This window comes from Mya arenaria, chromosome 12, assembly GCF_026914265.1.
Source record: "Mya arenaria isolate MELC-2E11 chromosome 12, ASM2691426v1".
In the NCBI taxonomy this organism is placed as follows: Eukaryota; Metazoa; Mollusca; class Bivalvia; order Myida; family Myidae; genus Mya; species Mya arenaria.
Window position 1 is genome coordinate 53,284,717 of NC_069133.1, and position 17,659 is coordinate 53,302,375.

At 35.6% G+C, this 17,659-nt stretch overlaps 1 protein-coding gene across 1 annotated transcript; it reads left to right on the forward strand.

The window, feature by feature from the left end:
• Positions 1-6,332: 6,332 nt before the first annotated feature.
• LOC128211779 (COP9 signalosome complex subunit 6-like) lies at positions 6,333-17,038 on the forward strand. Its single transcript, XM_052916831.1, has 10 exons — positions 6,333-6,549; positions 7,558-7,689; positions 8,350-8,438; positions 9,226-9,288; positions 9,761-9,808; positions 10,988-11,102; positions 12,132-12,224; positions 15,601-15,701; positions 16,139-16,207; positions 16,568-17,038. The coding sequence occupies exons 1-10, from the start codon at positions 6,396-6,398 to the stop codon at positions 16,637-16,639; spliced, it is 936 nt and encodes a 311-aa protein (XP_052772791.1). The 5' UTR covers positions 6,333-6,395; the 3' UTR covers positions 16,640-17,038.
• The last annotated feature ends 621 nt before the right edge of the window (positions 17,039-17,659 follow it).

The window sequence follows — 17,659 nt, forward strand, 5'->3', positions numbered from 1 at the left end:
TTTGTTGGGTGGGGGGGGGGGGCTTTTTTAGGTCCATATGGTTATATCTTAAAGGACTGAGTAAATTGTTGTGGGGGGGGGGCTTCAGGTTCCTATGGTTATATCTTAAAGGATTGAGTAAATTGTTGATTTGGTGGCTTCAGGTCCCTATGGTTATATCTTAAACGACTGAGAAAAGTTTTGTTGGGGGCTTCAGGTTCCTATGGTTATATCTTAACAAACTGAGCAAATTGCTGTTATTGGGCTTCAGGCCCCTATGGTTATATCTTAAAGGTCTGAGTAATTTGTTGTTGGGTAGGGGCTTCAGGTTCCTATGGTTATATCTTAAAGGACTGATTAAATTGTTGATTTGGAAACTTCAGGTTCCTATGGTTTTATGTTAAGGGACTAAGTAAATTGTTGATTGGGAAACTTTAGGTCCCTATGGTTATATCTTAAAGGACTGAGTAAACTGTTGGCAGGAATCAGGTTTCTATGGTTATATATCTGAAAGGACTGAGTAAATTGTTGTTGCTGGGCTAGAGGTCCCTATGGGTATATCTTAAAGGGCTGAGTTAATTGTTGTTGGGGGCTTCAGGTTCCTATGGTTATATCTTTAAGGACTGAGTAAATTGTTGTTGGGTGGCTTCAGGTCCCTATGTTTACATCTTTATGGGCTGAGTAAATTGTCGTTGTCAGGCTTCAGGTTACTATGGTTATTTCTTAAAGGACTGAGTAAATTGTTGATTGGGAAGTTTCAGGTCCCTATAGTTATATCTTAAAGGACTGAGTAAATTGTTGTTGGGTGGCTTCAGGTCCCTATGGTTACATCTTAAAGGACTGAGTAAATTGTTGTTGGGTGTCTTCAGGTCCCTATGGTTATATCTTAAAGGACTGAGTAAATTGTTGTTGGGGGCCTCAAGTTCTTATGGTTATATCTTAAGGGACTGAGTAAATTGTTGTTGGGGGGCTTCAGGTCCCTATGGTTACATCTTAAAAAACTGAGTAAATTGTTGTTGGGTGGCTTCAGGTCCCTATGGTAACATCTTAAAGGACTGAGTAAATTGTTGTTGGGGGGCTTCAGGTTCCTATGGTTACATGTTAAAGGACTGAGTAAATTGTTGTTGGGTGGCTTCAGGTCCCTATGGTTACATCTTAAAGGCCTGAGTAAATTGTTGTTGGGTGGCTTCAGGTCCCTATGGTTACATCTTAAATGACTGAGTAAATTGCTGTTGGGGGGCTTCAGGTTCCTATGGTTACATCTTAATGGGCTGAGTAAATTGTTGTTGTCAAGCTTCAGGTTACTATGGTTATATCTTAAGGGACTAAGTAATTTGTTGTGGGGCTTCAGGTAGTATGATTATATATTTAAGGACTGATTAAATAGTTATGGGGGGAGGTTCAGATCCCTATGGTAATATCTTAATGGACTGAGTAAATTGCTGTTGGCAGGAATCAGGTTTCTATGGTTATATATCTTAAGGGACTGAGTAAAGTGTTGTTAGGGGCTTTAGGTTCCTATTTTTATATCTTAAAGGGCTGAGTAAATTGTTGCTGGGGGTGGGGTGGGGGGGGGGGGCTTAAGGTTCATTTGGTTATATTTTTAAGGACACAGAGTATATTGTTTCAGGGGTGAACAAATTTCTATGGTTATGTTTTGAAGGACTGAGAGAATTGTCATTTGGTGCATCAGGTTTATATGATTAGACATTGTATCTTAAAGGACTGGGAATAATGCAGTTGGTAGACATATATTTATGGTGGTTTCATTAGGGAGAAGAGGGTAACAGTATACTGGAAAGAATCAGGAGCCTGTGGTTATACCTCTACAGACAAAGTGAACTGTTGTTGGCATGGTATGGGGGGGGGGGGGGTTCTGATAAAAAAGAACAAGTTGGTGATAACATGCATCAGAAGCCAAGTTATTACATATCTGTAAAGACAGGGTGAATCCTTGTTGGCATACAATGGTCCCTGTGGCCATATCTGATAATACAGCTGGTATTTTTGCAAATTGGTGTTAACTTGCATTAGGTGCCTCGAGTAGGCATGGTCATGTCTTTTATCGCAGAAATGTTTTTTTAAACCAAGGGGCATAACGTGACCATTTTAACCAGAGCAGTAACTGTCACAAAATATGCCCATCTTAATTTAAGGACACAAAGTTTGGTGACATGTGGTTGTATGTTTAACCAAATTAAGAGAGTGGACACTGAAAATACAGGTGTTTTTTGCAAATTAAAGGGTCATAACTATGGAGTAATCATTTTTAACAAGTAGGGTATTGGTTAACTATTTACTTACTACTGTTTCCTTAGTCAGGCAAACCAATTATGTTGACAAGGGTTCTGTGCTGTGGGTTGGTTCATACTGTTCCCATGTTGTTCCCATGTTCATGTTGACCAGATCTTATTGATGTTATGCGTCACCATGGCTGGTACTAACAGTACTTCCAGAAGACTGCAATTTAATAATAAATGAAACAAGAGTTGTCACAGAAAGTGCCAAATGCCCCAAAATTGCCATCTAGTTTATTCCTGATAGCATTTTAATAAACATATATTACATGCTACATTCTTGCAAGATTTAAAGATGAAAATGCCACTTATGCAATATTAATATCAATAAACATTATTATAGGTACTGAAGACCTGTGCGCTTAAATATTTCCGACTTAATTTTTATATATATATGTGACTTTAAATTGTAAACATTTGCATTTATATCATTGAACAGGAGGAAAAGAGTGATGGGTGGCCGCGTCTTGCAGGGGTAGAAGCCAACAACTCCCTCTTACACTGTTCTATAACTATAGATGAAACTTCCCCACATAACCGACCGAACATGACTCTTGGGGCCCCAAACACAAACCCATGAAAGGGCTCTATTGACTATTCCTGTATACCAAGTTTGTTTGTAACTAGGTCGCAATATATCAACCCTTATTTAATTCAGTACCAACCATTTTACTAGTTTTTACTAACGGTGAAATTAAACTTGACCATAGGGGCCCCAAATTCATGTATACCAAGTTTGGTCAATATATGCAAACCTTACTAAAATTTTTGATACCATAGTTGGGTTTGAATAATATAAATAAAATGTGCCTGGCAAAAGCAATTAAAAAAAGAAAATGTAAAAAAGGGCCAAATTACGGCCATAATCACTAGCATACTTAGAAGTGTGTGCACCCGCATATTTTGGATAATATGGAATTATATATATTATTTTAAGATGGTCGTCAATAATTGTGTAAAGTATTAAGTCAATTGAGTAAAGGGTATAAAAGCTAATAGTTAAATTCCCAACTTGCCCTAAAGTTTTAACCTAGCTGACACAATATGCCCTAAAACTTTAACCTTATTTCATAAGTCGATCAGGGGCCATAATTTGTCTGAAGGACAATATATTTGGAGTTATGACTCATTGTGTGATGGTGCTAAACAACTGTGTGAAATATTAAGTGAATTCTATGGTTGTAGGGTTAGCGCAGTAGTTAGGGCACTCGTTTTTCACCAAGGCGACCCAGTTTCAATTCTTGGCCTGGGTGCATTTGAGTTTCGATAGTGGTAGAATAGCTTCCTTATTCTTTGAATAGTTGAGCAACAAAAGCTCATATGGTGATCGAAATACTTGAAAAGACCATGATTATAATTTCTCAACAGACACAGACTCATCTTGGTGCATGCCGTTCCACATGCCCATACTGTAAGGCTCACATATCTATAACCACTTACTTTTTATTCATTTTTTTATTTTTGTTTGCTGATCCCGTAAATCATTTTATAAAATACAGATGTTCTAAATGACTATTCCCTTTTTTGGATGTGTATCCTTCAGTGAAATTGTCACACATTTTTACTCGATATTATCATCTTCCTTAAGTGTACACATTGATAATCCTTAGTAATACTTTTTCAAACAATTGACTGGTACTTACTTACCTACTAAGAGTTTGCAGTTGTGTCCCTTGGTTTAGGTTGACCCGATCATGTAAAGTGTTCATGTTGAACTGTTGCTTTCTTCGATTCACACTGACAAGTTCATGGTTAGGTTGAGTCCTCCTGTTTAGACACATGGGCAGATCCAGGATTTGGAGTTACAGAGGGTTGCAACTTTGTACATGTGATGCATACCTTAAAGAACTGAAATAAGAAGAGCTGTCGTAAGACAGCGCGCTCGACTACGCCGCTTTGACTTAGAAGTGAATACAATAACGATTTAATATTACCAAGTTTGGTCTATTTATGTCAAACCTAACTAAAATTATTCGATACATAAGGTGACTTTGATGCTGCCCTCCCACCAGCCTGCCCGAACAATGAGGCAAGTCATTCAAATAACTTTAATTACCATTATGAAAATGTGGTTAAGAATATACAAATATGCCTTTCAAAAGAAATTAAAATATAAAAAAAGGGTTAAAATGGAGTAATGTTTCTTTTGTAAGATGGTCGTAAATAATTTTGAATATATTATTAAGTGCATTGAATGAAAGGTATAGAAGTTTTTTTATTAAAATCCCAACTTGCCCTTAACTTTAACTTGCCCTAAAACTTTAACCTAAGTCAATCAGGGGCCATAACTTGTATTAAGGATAATATGGAGTTATGTAATCCATTGGGTGATGGTCCTGAACAATTATGTGAAGTATTAAGTCAATTGAATGAAGGGTATAGAAGTTATTAATAAATATCCCAACCTGCCCTAAAACTTTAACCTAAGTTCCATAGTCAATCAGGGGCAATAATGTGTACAAAAGATAATATGGAGTTATCTAACCTCATTATGTGATGGCTCTGAACAACTGTGTGAAGTATTAAGTCAATTGAATGAATGGTATTAGACTTTTAAGTGAAAATCCCAACTTGCCCTAAAACTTTATCGGATGCCGACGCTGACGCTGGGGCGAGTAGTATAGCCCTCCTTATTCTTCGAATAGTCGAGCTTAAAATGGTTCAAATTAGGTTTGGAGGAAAATTGGGTCCTCACCAAAGAAATTGTTGGCTAAATAAAATCTGACGTTGTGCTTTCTGGTGTAATCCATTTAATTTTTTCCTCCAAAACTCAGACGTAAACAATCAATTGGACATCCCCTTTTTACCCATATAACGCTACAAATATCAGTAAAAAATACCATGAATGCACGGGTATTTCGTTTAAACATTAAAAACGGACGAAAAGTCAATAAAAATTATCTCTACTGCAGCTACAGAACATAACATTCGTTTTCAATTAAGATAATGACCCTTTTAGCACAGATTTTTTTTATATGTGTAATTGAAACTTTGTTTTTTTGTTTTGTTTTGTTTTATTGAATTTCTGTCAAATCGGGTTGTTTACAACAATAATTGGCCGAGGAGATCCGAATAAGTTCTTGCTATAAATTTTAATTACCGAATTTTTTTTGTCACATTGGTCGTCTCTTTCCGGTCGTCCTGAGCAATCGGTTGGTCATGTGGATCATCATCATCATCACCATCATCATCATCATCATCATCATCATCATCATCATCATCATCATCATCATCATCATCATCGAGTTTCATTACAAGCCGACTATCTTCTTTACCGAATTAGGGTGGGAAGGTATGATTGTCTTTCTTTCAGTACACTATAGATGAAGATGTTCTCACTAACTTGAGCATTTGTGTAGCTAGAGTTTTGGACCAATAACAAATCGTACCCCACCCTTGATTTGATTAAGCCTGAGGTTTTTTTTTTATAAACAGTATGGTTGTTAAATGGTTGACAACTTTAATGATTTTTTTGAAAACAGGAACATCTCGTTTCATAGAATACCCAAGTTACCATAGCTTTACCCAAGTTACCATAGCTTTACAATTGTTAAAAAAGAAATATATCTTAAGTGTGTATTTTAATATGTGTTTTAAAACCTTTAAAGCTGTATACTGTAAAGAAGATTACTTTAACGCTCCGATGCTGATAATAACAATCTTACAAAAATCTTAATAAAAAAGCCTACCTACCCTGAAACGGATATGTACCCCTAACCAAACCATTGTTGGGCCTTATTTGTGGTGGGCATTGTTATTCATTGTATATATGCATATTGTCCCTGGCATTTAGTTTCAAAAGCATATATTGAACGGTATTTTGAGTTATGGGTAATCGGGTGCCAATCTGTGACACTGCCCATGCTGGTCTTTCTAAACCGTAGCAATGAATTGATAAAATATAAATAAACTAACATTAGCAACAACTGATACAAAAGTGAAATTGTGATCGATTTCGATTGCTGTGGTTTGTTCCTGGTGCTATTTAAATTATGACAATGTGGATAATTATATGAACCGGTAACCGGATTTTACACATATCTGTTGCAAGCGTTTATCAACGTTGATGCAATTTTTCTTGAAATAAATAATAATTTCGTAAATTGACTACAATAAACAATGGCAACAAATATGGAAGTGGACACAGCGCGGTCCAGTGTTATGGCCGTGGCCAGCACGGGAAGTGTGTCAGTGGCTCTTCACCCATTGGTAATCATGAACATTTCCGAGCACTGGACCAGAGTTCGAGCACAGGAAGGGAAGGCTGTACAAGGTTTGTTTGTCTAGTTAACGGCCAGTTTTTCAATTATTTCGCTTAAATTCAACTGAAGTTATGCAATATCTTTTTCAAGCATTATGAAGTCTTTTGTAACCCTCCCCCCCCTCCCCCTTCAGGTCCAGGGGTATACTGGGAATAGCCGGGGAAATGGGCCGTATTTTTACCTTTCTGGTGGCCCCACAGGGCCAGGTGAATGCTGTGGTTTTGTCTTTGTGTCCCAAATGGCCGAGAATGGGCTTTATTTAGAGTCCCTAGGGTGCCGGGCCATTTGGCGAGGATTTTACCAGCAGTTTGTCCCCGAAAGACGGGGATCTTTCCTGGGCTTGGCTGGACCGAAAGTCACAGTCCCCGCTATTTCCTGGACTTGGGGGGACCATGGTTACAATTGACTGGTGCATTATAATCAAGGTGCTAGTATTGTTACAGTAGAGTGAAATTTAATCTTTCACTGTGTTCTGTTTTGACAAGCCAGAAATCTCTCCTTAAGTTTGATAAATGGTTTCAATGTGAAAGATTTAAATGCTGTTAAGAAAAAGATACTCACTTGATCTCTGCCAAGATAAAGAAAACGTCTTATGATTTTATCTAACAATCTTAATTAAGTTAAATTACGTATTTGATATTGCAAAAATATCTGTTCATTTGTCGGAATATCTACACTTTGTTCAAAGTTACAAAACCACAAAAGAAATACATGAAGATTAGCAATGAAATGACCTATGAAACTCACATGGTTTTTTTTATTTGAGAGTGGGCCTTTCTGGATGGGCCTTTCTGGTATTGAGCCATTTTTGACCCAACACTAGAAACAAATCTTTTTCCCTTATATCATTTTCTGTTTTGTTGGAAATTTTTGCCAATTTCAAGAGTAAAGTCTCTAAAATTGCTCTAAATTGAAAGGCTTTGTCACTATTTTTGCTTAAAAAGGCCTTCTTACTGTCTAGATAAATAAACATCTCTATCAATGAGTTTCTATATATACATGTGTGTTTTTATTTCCAGTCCTTGGAGCATTGATAGGAAAGCAGACAGGGAGAGCTATTGAAGTGATGAACAGCTTTGAGTTGCTGTTTGACATTGTGGACAAGGATGTGGTCATTGACATGGTCTACTATCAGACAAAGGAAGAACAATGTATGATCACCCATTTCTTTCATAAGAATAGGAACATGGGGCCTATAAATATGATCCTTCATTAAGAAAATTAGATCATGTAAATGTCATATCAGTTGATACAAGTTCTTTTAAACCAAGATATTGTAGAGATCTAAATATTTGGCATGACTGTCATAAAGTAATATATTTTTTCATCATAAAATGCAAGATATTTTTACACCCATTAATGACATTTAATCAGGTTACATATAATCTGTGCTTTTTTATAATTGTCTGATTATTGAATTCCTGTGCATGACGAGATTAAGATACTGATTTTGACAGTTGGTAAAAAACATATATCTTAAACGTGCATGTCATCTCATTCTGCAATAATTTTGTGAGAATTATATTATGCAAAATTAGCTTATAGTTATAAACATTTTTTTACTTGATCCTTATAAGCAGTGTTTTCTGTTATTTGTTGAATTTAAAGTTACCTAAATAATGATGTACTAGTTTGTTTTTCATAGTTTGAACATACACACATACCAGTATGTCTGTGATTTCCTATTCATTACTCACATATTTCTGTATTTTCATATTCTGTCAGGCAGTAAACATTGTCACATATTTCTGTGTGTTCCTATTCAATCAAGCAGTGAACATACACATATATTTCCATGTTTCTATATTCAGTCAAGCAGGTGTTCAGTGACATGGAGTTTCTGGGATGGTACACTACTGGGGGCCCTCCCACAGATGCTGATATACATGTTCACAAACAGGTAAACGTGAAGAAATGAAAACAAAGTTTATGGCATGTGGTATTACTCATTTATTTCCTCCATTGTACAATGGTGTGGAAACTGAAGATTATATAACAAATTTAATGTACTTTAACATGTAAATATTTCATATGAAATTTGGAACACATCTTTACAATGAATAATTAGTTCTGTGAATCAATAACTGATAACTATTAATAACATAGTCTAAATTTATAACAAAACTAGTAAGTAAATATGATGTACAGTTTTTGTCTACATACACTGCACCAATTAGGCCTAAAAAAGTAAATAGTAGTGTAGGGCACCCTTTATACCTTTTTAATACAATAGTAACATGATAATCCTGTGTTTACTTGCCTGTTTCATTGAATTGGTATGATTACGCATTATCTGACACATTAATATAAACTTACTGTAACATGTCATGTCATTTGGCCAAACTGTGTGAAATAATTTGTTTATTTGTGAGGCATGCAGGAGTAGTCATCATTTCTATGATAGCTCTTGTTTGTTGAGTAAATCAGCTCTGTAAATTTTATTTGGTTGGCATCCATTGATGAAAATTTGCTTTATAAGTGTCTGCCAACTGATTTTGGTTTTAGAAGTGGCAATTAGATCAACCTTTTTGTATGTAAAATTAAAATGTTTAGTAAGCCAGAGAAATCTTTTACCAGACAAGGCTTGCAGGTCTGTGGTAATTCCAACCTTGTTTTGTAGCAGTCCGTGGTGTCAGTATGGTACCAGTGGTTGTATTGGTGTATATATATTTTTGGTTTGTTCTCAGATTTGCACCATCAATGAAAGCCCCGTGTTGCTGAAGATGAACCCTGTAGCAATACACCAAGATGTAAGCTTTTCATGATGGCCAGGGCTAATTCAATAAAGGACCTATTTAAATCTGAAGGAATACCACACATAGCAGCAATTAAGCTCATTTCACCCATATATGTATCGAAATAATGAAAATATAAACCTAAAATAATTTCAGCTTACAACAATGATTTTTATTGATATTGGCCCCTGGCTTTTTCCTAGTACTTTTGGTTAAGTTGGTATAATAGGTATAAGCTTGTATGTTTTTATTAAAGGAAAAGTCAACTTTGGATTTAATTAGAAAAAATATTCAAAATGTTCAAATGAAACTTGGTACACATGTTGCCAGAGATGCTACACATGTATAGCATGGCCCACAACTGAGAATAACACAGATGAGCATTGGCGTTCGCTCCCCATCGCTCTTGTCCTCCATATACTTTGAAAATCAAACTCATAAAGAAGTATATAATGGTAAAAATGCTTGTATAATTTTGTACTTTCAGCTGCCGGTAGCAGTGTATGAATCTGTGATAGATCTGATTAGTGGGGAAGTAAGTAGTTCCTAGATGTAAACATAATGTTTGTTTGGAGTTCAAATCTCAGTTTTGCCCTGTGTATTTGGTTTTATTTACAAATAAAGAAACAAATTACTTATAGCATCAGTTCTCTTGAACTCTTCTTATTAGCCTTCTGCAACCTGTCGACAAAAACATAACTTTGTTCAAAAGTATGTATGTATGTATGTTCTGACACCTAATCGACAAACGTAAATATAAACATTTGAATTGAAACAACCGTCACTTAAATGTTGACGTTTTTGCCACAATTATAAATTGTGTAAATATGTTTCATAAAATCATCTGATATTATGTATGTTTTGTGGTGCAATGGACATGGACTTAGATAATTGACTGAGAGGACCCAGGACTGATTTCTGCTGCCAGCACAATTTTATATATTTATCATTACCTGGTAGTTTAATATAATTGATTTCATGTTATAACTTCTTCAAAATTTTCATCTTTATGTTACATTTGATTACATCAAATAAATTAACTGAAGCTCACAGGCCCTTACAAGAAATTCAAAAGTGAACTCTAGTTTCACTTCAGTTAATGTTAACATTTAGTATACCGTATCATGACTGACCCTTCAGCTTTTTTTAGAACTCAAAGATCTATGGTGCAGTTCTTTATTGTGGCAAGCAGTATTTTAGACAATAAGATATACATATGTGCAATACTTTTATGAAAACAAATTTGAAATTTATGAAAGTGATTTTGTATAGTGGTAACAGATTTAACTTTTCTTTTGACCATGTGGTCATTTGGCATAAATCATTGCATGTCACTGTCACCCAAGCTCTTCCTCATTAGCATGTTTAAACAGGCAACAATTGTGTTTGTAAAATGTGGTCAAAGTAATCTATTGGATTACAGGCGTGTAGCTAGGGCCAATTTGGGATTACGCAGATCGATACTGGACAGCATATTAACCCCTTCACCCCCCCCCCCTTTGGTTTTAATATCAAATTCAGGTTTTTTGGTATGACAAAAACTTTGACCTGTCAAATGTTTACTACGCAACTGCGTATTAGCGTACAGTCAGCGCCTGGATTATACAATCTTTTGCTATTATTTATTAAGTAATATAATTTCCTTTATTGGTCAATAGAGTGGTTGAATGACAGCCCGGCTCCAGTGCCATGTTAATTTTGGTGACTGTTTCAGGCAACTATGCTTTTTGTGGAGCTACAGTACACGCTGGCCACAGAGGAGGCGGAGAGGATTGGGGTGGATCATGTTGCCCGTGTCTCCACTGCAGACTCAAGTGAAGCATCCAGCGGTAAGTGGGCATTCTGTAAAAGTAAAAAAAAATGCACTGTCAGTAAGATTTAGGCTTCTCTTCATCAAGGCTTGATTAATATGATATGAAATTCTGATTTGTTGAATCTGCATTTCTGAGATTTTTCTGGTATATGTCATCCATGGAGGTGGTGATGGCAATAGAGCTGTGCAAAAATGGATGTCATCATTATTAATTATAAAACATTACAATGCAAATTGTAAAATAACATAGTTACCTTTGTGTGTTATCTTTTGTGCTGATTATATTGCTTTAATTAAATGAGCATTTAAAGGAAACAATTAATATAATGATTGTTTGGGGTTTTCCTACCCACTATTTAAGGTCATGCTATTTTTAGCTGGATTTTTCATTGATAAATTCCAGTTTATAGTTTATAGATTGGCAAAAACTGAACTTTTAACAATAATGCTTTCAAGTATTTTTTTGTGTCATAAACAAAACATTTTTTATCCAATCTTCATGAAACATGATCACAATATTAAAAATGGTCACAATATTTGCCAGCATGTTTTTCAAGACCAAGGTAAATATGGGTCATCTCTGGATAAAAACTAGGTCACTAATTCAAATAATAAGACATAATTTTGTGTATCATTTTTTTGTATTTCCTTCATCAATTCATCAGTGTTAATCCAGTAATCAGGAAACTCAGTCCAGGATGTTTAGAATCGGTCTGAGTGTCGGTCATCTTTGGCCAAAAACTAGGTCATACGGTAAAATGAAGAAAAAAATATTTTATTTATAAATTTAACATTGGTAATCCAATCTTCATGGAACTTGGTCAGGATATTTTGGTTCAACAACATTTATTTTTTCCTCTTTAATAACACGGCCATCTGCAAAATTGCAGTGGTCAGAATGCAGTTTCCGCATTAACTACTTGTTTTACTTCCTAATCCTGTTCTGAAGGATGGAAACAATTGTGAATCGCTCATAAAATGTCAATCAAAGTATTATTATGACCTAATATTGAAGGGTTGAAATGTGTAACATATAATTTTACAGTTGCTGAGCAGTTGATAGCACAACACAATGCCATCAAGATGTTGTTTAGCAGAGTGAAATTGATCCTGGAATACATAAAGGCTGTTGAGGCGGGTAGGTAGTGTTGCTGGAATATGTAAAGGCTGTTGAGGCGGGTAGGTAGTATTGCTGGAATATATAAAGGCTGTTGAGGCAGGTAGGTAGTGTTGCTGGAATATATAAAGGCTGTTGAGGCGGGTAGGTAGTGTTGCTGGAATATATAAAGGCTGTTGAGGCGGGTAGGTAGTGTTGCTGGAATATATAAAGGCTGTTGAGGCGGGTAGGTAGTATTGCTGGAATATATAAAGGCTGTTGAGGCAGGTAGGTAGTGTTGCTGGAATATATAAAGGCTGTTGAGGCGGGTAGGTAGTGTTGCTGGAATATATAAAGGCTGTTGAGGCGGGTAGGTAGTGTTGCTGGATTATATAAAGGCTGTTGAGGCGGGTAGGTAGTGTTGCTGGAATATATAAAGGCTGTTGAGGCGGGTAGGTAGTGTTGCTGGAATATATAAAGGCTGTTGAGGCGGGTAGGTAGTGTTGCTGGAATATATAAAGGCTGTTGAGGCAGGTAGGTAGTGTTGCTGGAATATATAAAGGCTGTTGAGGCGGGTAGGTAGTGTTGCTGGAATATGTAAAGGCTGTTGAGGCGGGTAGGTAGTGTTGCTGGAATATATAAAGGCTGTTGAGGCGGGTAGGTAGTGTTGCTGGAATATATAAAGGCTGTTGAGGCGGGTAGGTAGTGTTGCTGGAATATATAAAGGCTGTTGAGGCGGGTAGGTAGTGTTGCTGGAATATATAAAGGCTGTTGAGGCGGGTAGGTAGTGTTGCTGGAATATATAAAGGCTGTTGAGGCGGGTAGGTAGTGTTGCTGGAATATATAAAGGCTGTTGAGGCAGGTAGGTAGTGTTGCTGGAATATATAAAGGCTGTTGAGGCGGGTAGGTAGTGTTGCTGGAATATATAAAGGCTGTTGAGGCGGGTAGGTAGTGTTGCTGGAATATATAAAGGCTGTTGAGGCGGGTAGGTAGTGTTGCTGGAATATGTAAAGGCTGTTGAGGCGGGTAGGTAGTGTTGCTGGAATATGTAAAGGCTGTTGAGGCGGGTAGGTAGTGTTGCTGGAATATGTAAAGGCTGTTGAGGCGGGTAGGTAGTATTGCTGGAATATATAAAGGCTGTTGAGGCGGGTAGGTAGTGTTGCTGGAATATATAAAGGCTGTTGAGGCGGGTAGGTAGTGTTGCTGGAATATATAAAGGCTGTTGAGGCGGGTAGGTAGTGTTGCTGGAATATATAAAGGCTGTTGAGGCGGGTAGGTAGTGTTGCTGGAATATATAAAGGCTGTTGAGGCGGGTAGGTAGTGTTGCTGGAATATATAAAGGCTGTTGAGGCGGGTAGGTAGTGTTGCTGGAATATATAAAGGCTGTTGAGGCGGGTAGGTAGTGTTGCTGGATTATATAAAGGCTGTTGAGGCGGGTAGGTAGTGTTGCTGGAATATATAAAGGCTGTTGAGGCGGGTAGGTAGTGTTGCTGGAATATATAAAGGCTGTTGAGGTGGGTAGGTAGTGTTGCTGGAATATATAAAGGCTGTTGAGGCGGGTAGGTAGTCTTGCTGGAATATATAAAGGCTGTTGAGGCGGGTAGGTAGTGTTGCTGGAATATATAAAGGCTGTTGAGGCGGGTAGGTAGTGTTGCTGGAATATATAAAGGCTGTTGAGGCGGGTAGGTAGTGTTGCTGGAATATATAAAGGCTGTTGAGGCGGGTAGGTAGTGTTGCTGGAATATATAAAGGCTGTTGAGGCGGGTAGGTAGTGTTGCTGGAATATATAAAGGCTGTTGAGGTGGGTAGGTAGTGTTGCTGGAATATATAAAGGCTGTTGAGGCGGGTAGGTAGTCTTGCTGGAATATATAAAGGCTGTTGAGGCGGGTAGATAGTATTGAACTTACAGTAGGGATGGCGCGATGATTAAGCATAATCAAATAATTGGCAATGGGGGCACCACATTGTAAAACCATAGAATTGTGCTTGTAAAATAACATTTGTTTAGTCATAACATCATATATATATATAAATATTTATTGGTGCTTCGAAGGTTCACAAAAAAATAATGTTTTAAAGTTTATGACTTGGCCATTACTATGGTGGGCCTATTTAGAAATACATATGACATAATTGTTGATGAAGTAAACATAACTTTAACTTTCATACCAGTATTTGGTATGGAAAACCACTTTTCATTTATTCTGATTCAAAGATTGATTTTGGTATTTCATTTAATTTGAGTATGTACTTTGAAATGCCACACAAAATTCACAGGGATTGAAAATTGGTCAACCATAAAGATTGATCATCAAATAAATAGAAGTACCCATTTGATTAATATCAATGATTAATATTGATTATGTAATCAAATTTAAAAAAGTTGAAATAATGTTTAAACTGAAGTTTTAAGAAAGAATTACAAACTATATTTGCATGAAAATGCTTTAATTTGCAATGCATAGATATGAGATGAATCCTTATGGTGTCTTAACAATCATTTAGAAAACAACAACTTTCAATATGTGTATCCAGGTAATTGCCAGCTATAAGCCTAGTAATCAACTATAATATTTTACTGTACATTTCTGTAAGAGACTACAGGCAGGGATTGATTATCAATTCAGAGATTCTGCAATAAAAACCAGTGACATCTGTCTAAACGATATCAATATAAAAAACTGGATAATACAATAATAAGAACTTGCCTTACAGTAGATATTGATTTTTAAATCAAGCTTGCAGCCTTCCAAAATCAAAGAACATGTTATTATGGTACAATTATTCAGGTAAAATGAACAAAATTTGTTACATAAAGCATCAATACATGTTTTGATAACATTTCCTGGGTCCATGCTTTCGAGAATTCTGAGATCATCATCAGAATCATCAATCATAACTAAAAAAAATAATTTCATTCTAAATGTCCTTCTGGCATAACATTCTTGGTGAAAACTGTTTTGAATATTACTATTAACATATTGTCATTGTCAATTACACAGATTTAGAAATACAATATTAAGTGAATGAGTACCTATTAGCATTTTATTAACCAGAGTCTAGAGTCTGTCTCCTTTTCATTTACTATTTAAATATATCCATTTTTGTTTAAAAAACATTTCTTTGAATATGGCATTTTAGGAAATCAACTTATTAGTTAGGAAATGTCATTTCCTAACTTAATTCACTTTCCTGATGTTATTATCTCTTTATTCATATGAAATAAAAATAAAAAAATTCCAAAATACATTATTTCTATTGACCTTATTGAGAAAAAAACATACTTAGATGTTAAAAATTCTTGAACATTTCTTTTCATTTGACTATGAAAAATTTAAGAAACTGACTTAGGTTAGGAAATGACTTTTGACTTTTTGAATACTAAACCAGATCATATGTATAAACTTGTCAATTCCAGGTACGTTGCCAAAGAACCAGGACATTCTACGCGAGGCCTACAGTCTGTGTTACAGACTCCCTGTGCTCAACTCAGACAAGTTCAAGGAGGACTTCTTTAATGTAATTGGTTTTGGATGAACTTTGGTATCCAAGCTTCTATTCCTATATATCGAGGATATTACATGATTGCTCATTCAATACAGAATTTGTAAAACATTTTTTTTTAAATAGTTTAAAACAAGCCTTAATGAGGTTTTATCAATATAAGTACACAAGATAAATACATTCTTTATTACTTACAACAAATGAAATATTCATCTAAAATTCTATATAGATACATAAAATGTCATTATTTAGGGCACACATTTTCAACGCTTTTCATTTTTGATGTTTCTGTGAGCATTTTAGCACTGGTTATATATATAAAACAATACATACTGACTGGGCATTTAAAATGAGCTAGCGAACGATTCTTTGAGGATGGTCTTTAAGGTAAGGTATGATTTATCAGTTTACCTGTGCACATAAATGTATGTACATGTATGTAACTGTTTCAGCAATGTAACGATGTCTGTCTGATGGCTTACCTGGGCACCATAACAAAGGGATGTAACACTATCAACCAGGTATGCTATAGAGCTCGTTGGTCCATGTTTACACTGTACTCGCACTGAACGCAGACAAAGCTGGTCATTACACATTACCGGTACATGTATTTTCCAAACAAATGTTGGGTTTAGTTTTAAATAAGGTTAAAAATAATCCTAAATCCATTCTAGAATAATCTTTTTGAGGAAAATAGCCACTAAAACCCCTACTTAAAGGTGATTATGGCATTTGTATTTCTTTATAACAAGATATAAATAAATAGACTTTTGTCTGAAGTAAAAATATATTTATGCATAAACCTGTTTTCAATATTTTGAACTCTTAAAGTTTCAGACTTATCATGCTTTTATTTTTGGAGAGAACTCATTCTTTTTCAGTTTGTGAACAAGTTTAATGTGATCCATGATCGCCACTCAATGGGTAGAAGAATGAGAGGGCTGTTTTTCTAGAGGGCTGGTACAGTTCCATCCATGGATGCAGTTACTAATTGCGGGGCTTTGTGCCCATGTTATTATGTAGACACAGACAAATGTGCTGGATGTTGGCCTCATGAAATGTTTTAAAATAATAGTGAGGGGGATGCAGGATCCTTGATGTCTACATGCGTTAATGCAGAATTCTAACATTGAATGTGTAATTGATATTCTTCGCAAAAGAGATCCTTTTGAATTCAGTTTAAAATATGCATGCAATTCATTTAATCTTTCTGATGCTTGTTGACAAAGCTACTGAAGGTATTTGTTTTTGTTTGCATGTAAGTGTAAGAATATCAACTCTCAGTGATAATGTGTATTGTTTGTTAATTGGTGTATATACATTAAATTGTGATATTAAATCTTAAAACATGAGTTAGTTGGTTTGGGGTTAGGATTTCACGTCACAATGCATGTACAATGCTAATTTTACATTATAATTTGAAGTCAGGATCATGTTGAGATTTTGTAAAGAATTCCAGGAATTGCCTCAGTTTTCAACTTGCAATGTGTCGCATCATTGGGTTTACATCATCGGTGTCATGTCTATCGAATAATTCTTGAAAGAAGTATTGCATGATATATAAAGGTTTGTCAAATGAACTTGATCATAAATGGTTACATATTTGTTCTTATTTTGAGTATTTAAGATTAATAAAATCTAACTTGAATGAACATATGCAAATTTTCTACATGTCAGTGGTGGAACCGACATAAGAGGGGATGCATCTTTAGAGGTGTACATAATTTATTATCTCACCCATAAGCAGAAAATACTGGGTGCAACTCCCCATCCTCCATTCCCTTGATTCGTTAGTGAATCATAGTGTATTATTTTGAAACATCTTTTGAGATTCAACCAAGAAATAAGCGAACTCTGGTAAATCTACTTAACATAATGTTAAATATTGGTTCCTGGTGATTCCATGAAGTTTTGGTATCATTTAAAAGGGTACTACTTGCTGATTACTAACATGTTAAATATATGAAGAAAAC

Bases quoted from the DNA above. Each gene is read 5' to 3' on its own strand.
- LOC128211779 (XM_052916831.1), top strand. From the start codon at position 6,396: ATGGCAACAAATATGGAAGTGGACACAGCGCGGTCCAGTGTTATGGCC. The intron at 7,690-8,349 runs GTATGATCACCC...TTCTATATTCAG, and splicing joins TCAGACAAAGGAAGAACAAT to TCAAGCAGGTGTTCAGTGAC. The intron at 12,225-15,600 runs GTAGGTAGTGTT...TGTCAATTCCAG, and splicing joins CATAAAGGCTGTTGAGGCGG to GTACGTTGCCAAAGAACCAG.